This window comes from Arachis ipaensis, chromosome B01, assembly GCF_000816755.2.
Source record: "Arachis ipaensis cultivar K30076 chromosome B01, Araip1.1, whole genome shotgun sequence".
NCBI lineage: Eukaryota > Viridiplantae > Streptophyta > Magnoliopsida > Fabales > Fabaceae > Arachis > Arachis ipaensis.
In genome coordinates, this window is record NC_029785.2 from 35,296,440 (window position 1) to 35,298,394 (window position 1,955).

Below are 1,955 nucleotides of genomic sequence, written 5' to 3' on the forward strand. Positions count from 1 at the left end.
GTTAAGTTAGAATTTGTTTTTTTTTTTATATTTATTAATTATTGTAATAATTATTATAATAATTAATAAATACTAAATAAAATAAATTTTAGCTATTTTTTACTAATTTTTTTTGTTATCATCTTTTACAGACACTGAAGAAAAAAAAGTGGCTACTTTACTAGTACCAAAGCAATATTACAAAAGCAAAAGCTAAAAATGAAGAAAGGAACTAAAACAGAGAATAGGTAACTACTCTGCCTGGTTTGAATTTTACATTTCCATGTCCCTTAATTTATGAGGAAGACATACAACAGCCAAATTGATGGAACCAACTTAACACACTTTTGTGCTGTTGAACTTGCAGTTCAGTAACTCCCTTCTTTCTCGCATGTTTTTTTTTTTTTTTCAAATACTTACTAAAATTAATTCCTGACCTCACTACTATAATAAGAAAAAAAAAAGGAGAAAAAGAAAAAACACTAAGAAGCTTTGGCAACTGGGTTAGACATTTGGATGATGCAAACTGCAATACCACATAACTGGAAAAGATTGTAATTCTCCGTTGTCAATGGAGAACCCTCACCCTTTTTCCCAAACCCTTGCTGGCATGTTGATGCAGATTCCATAACAGAACTCATCCAATTAATTGGCACTTCATAGTTCCCTGACAAGAATGCCCCTATTGAATTCACTATTGTCCACGCCGCATCACTGTACAGCTCCATGCAATCTTTCAAGTTATCAATAATGCTGCTTACATTTTCATCATCCAATAATTTGTCTATGGTTTCAATTGAGCTTGTTACGTTCTCTAGTGCTAGCTCCATTGCGATCAGCGCGAGACCTTGGAGGTTCGCCGAGTGGCTCACAGGGATTACAGGGAGGGACGTTGAGCATAGAGGGTAGCTCAGGATCTTTGACTGGTTTGCGCATTTCTGGCATGTTTGATCAACCAAGTCCTTTGGAGACATCAATGTTATTGAGCATGTTACTAGTGGGGTAATTGTGATGATGAGAAGCAGCAAGAATAATGATGGAGGCTTCAGCATTTCTTTTCTTTATTTGGTTATAATATTAAACTGATAATAAATTAAAGGCAAGTGTTGCGAACTAATGTTGGGGTGAGATATATATAATGTAAGGAACATATATTAAATGGTTCATGAAGGAAACTTCATTGATATGTTGCTTAATTAATTATGTGTTGCGTTGTGCATGTGTCCATAACAAGACAGTATAGTGTAGCTTCTACATTTTGTTGCACAAATTGGCATTTGAAACAAGAAATTTTGAATTGAGTATACACAAAGATAGGACTTTATTGGCGTCTTGTCATCTTGTGGGGAAGGATTTTAAATTACGGAAGCTTCCTGTGCCATGCACGGATTAAAAATAAAAAATAAGAAACAAGATGGGAAAAACCAAAATTTCGCTTAAGGCGAGCTACGTTATAGGAAGTAGTTATGGTAAAGTACGTACTGTTTTACAATCAACGAGCTTGCAACTTTTCTTTTCCCTTTTTATTTTTCTTTTCTAAGGATTTGGTTTTTGATGTGGCCTTTTAAAATGATAACACAGCCCAACTTTAGTAGGTGGGGCATTTCCGTCTCAGTAACTTAGATTCTGACCATTACCAAAAAATTACCAAAAAAAAAAAAAGTTTGACCAACAAAACTAAACTGAAACAGGTTGATAAAATATTCTTAAGGTAAATAATTTTTTTCTTTTAATCATAACCAAAAACAGAATTTTTTTAATCCGAAGTAAAAATGCTTCCAGTTTTTTAATTTGTTTAATTTTATTAACATTTCGAATATTTTTTTATTATACTTGTTGTTAATATAGACATTTATGTGATAATTCTACGTTAAAGATAAGTTTAAAAGTAAACATTAGTGTTGAGGATAAAAATACATATAACCCAAAATGACATTTTTTTTAATAAAAAATAAGATTATCTAACCTCTTGAAAC

General features: G+C 32.1%; 1 protein-coding gene across 1 annotated transcript; it reads right to left on the reverse strand.

Annotated features, from left to right (window-relative positions):
* Positions 139–1,102, reverse strand: LOC107628773 (putative invertase inhibitor). Its single transcript, XM_016331373.2, has one exon. It carries the CDS (start codon positions 1,029–1,031, stop codon positions 462–464), a length of 570 nt encoding a protein of 189 aa, XP_016186859.1. The 5' UTR covers positions 1,032–1,102; the 3' UTR covers positions 139–461.

What these genes read in the sequence shown, in the direction of transcription:
- LOC107628773 (XM_016331373.2), bottom strand. Translation starts at nt 1,031, where the DNA reads ATGCTGAAGCCTCCATCATTATTCTTGCTGCTTCTCATCATCACAATT.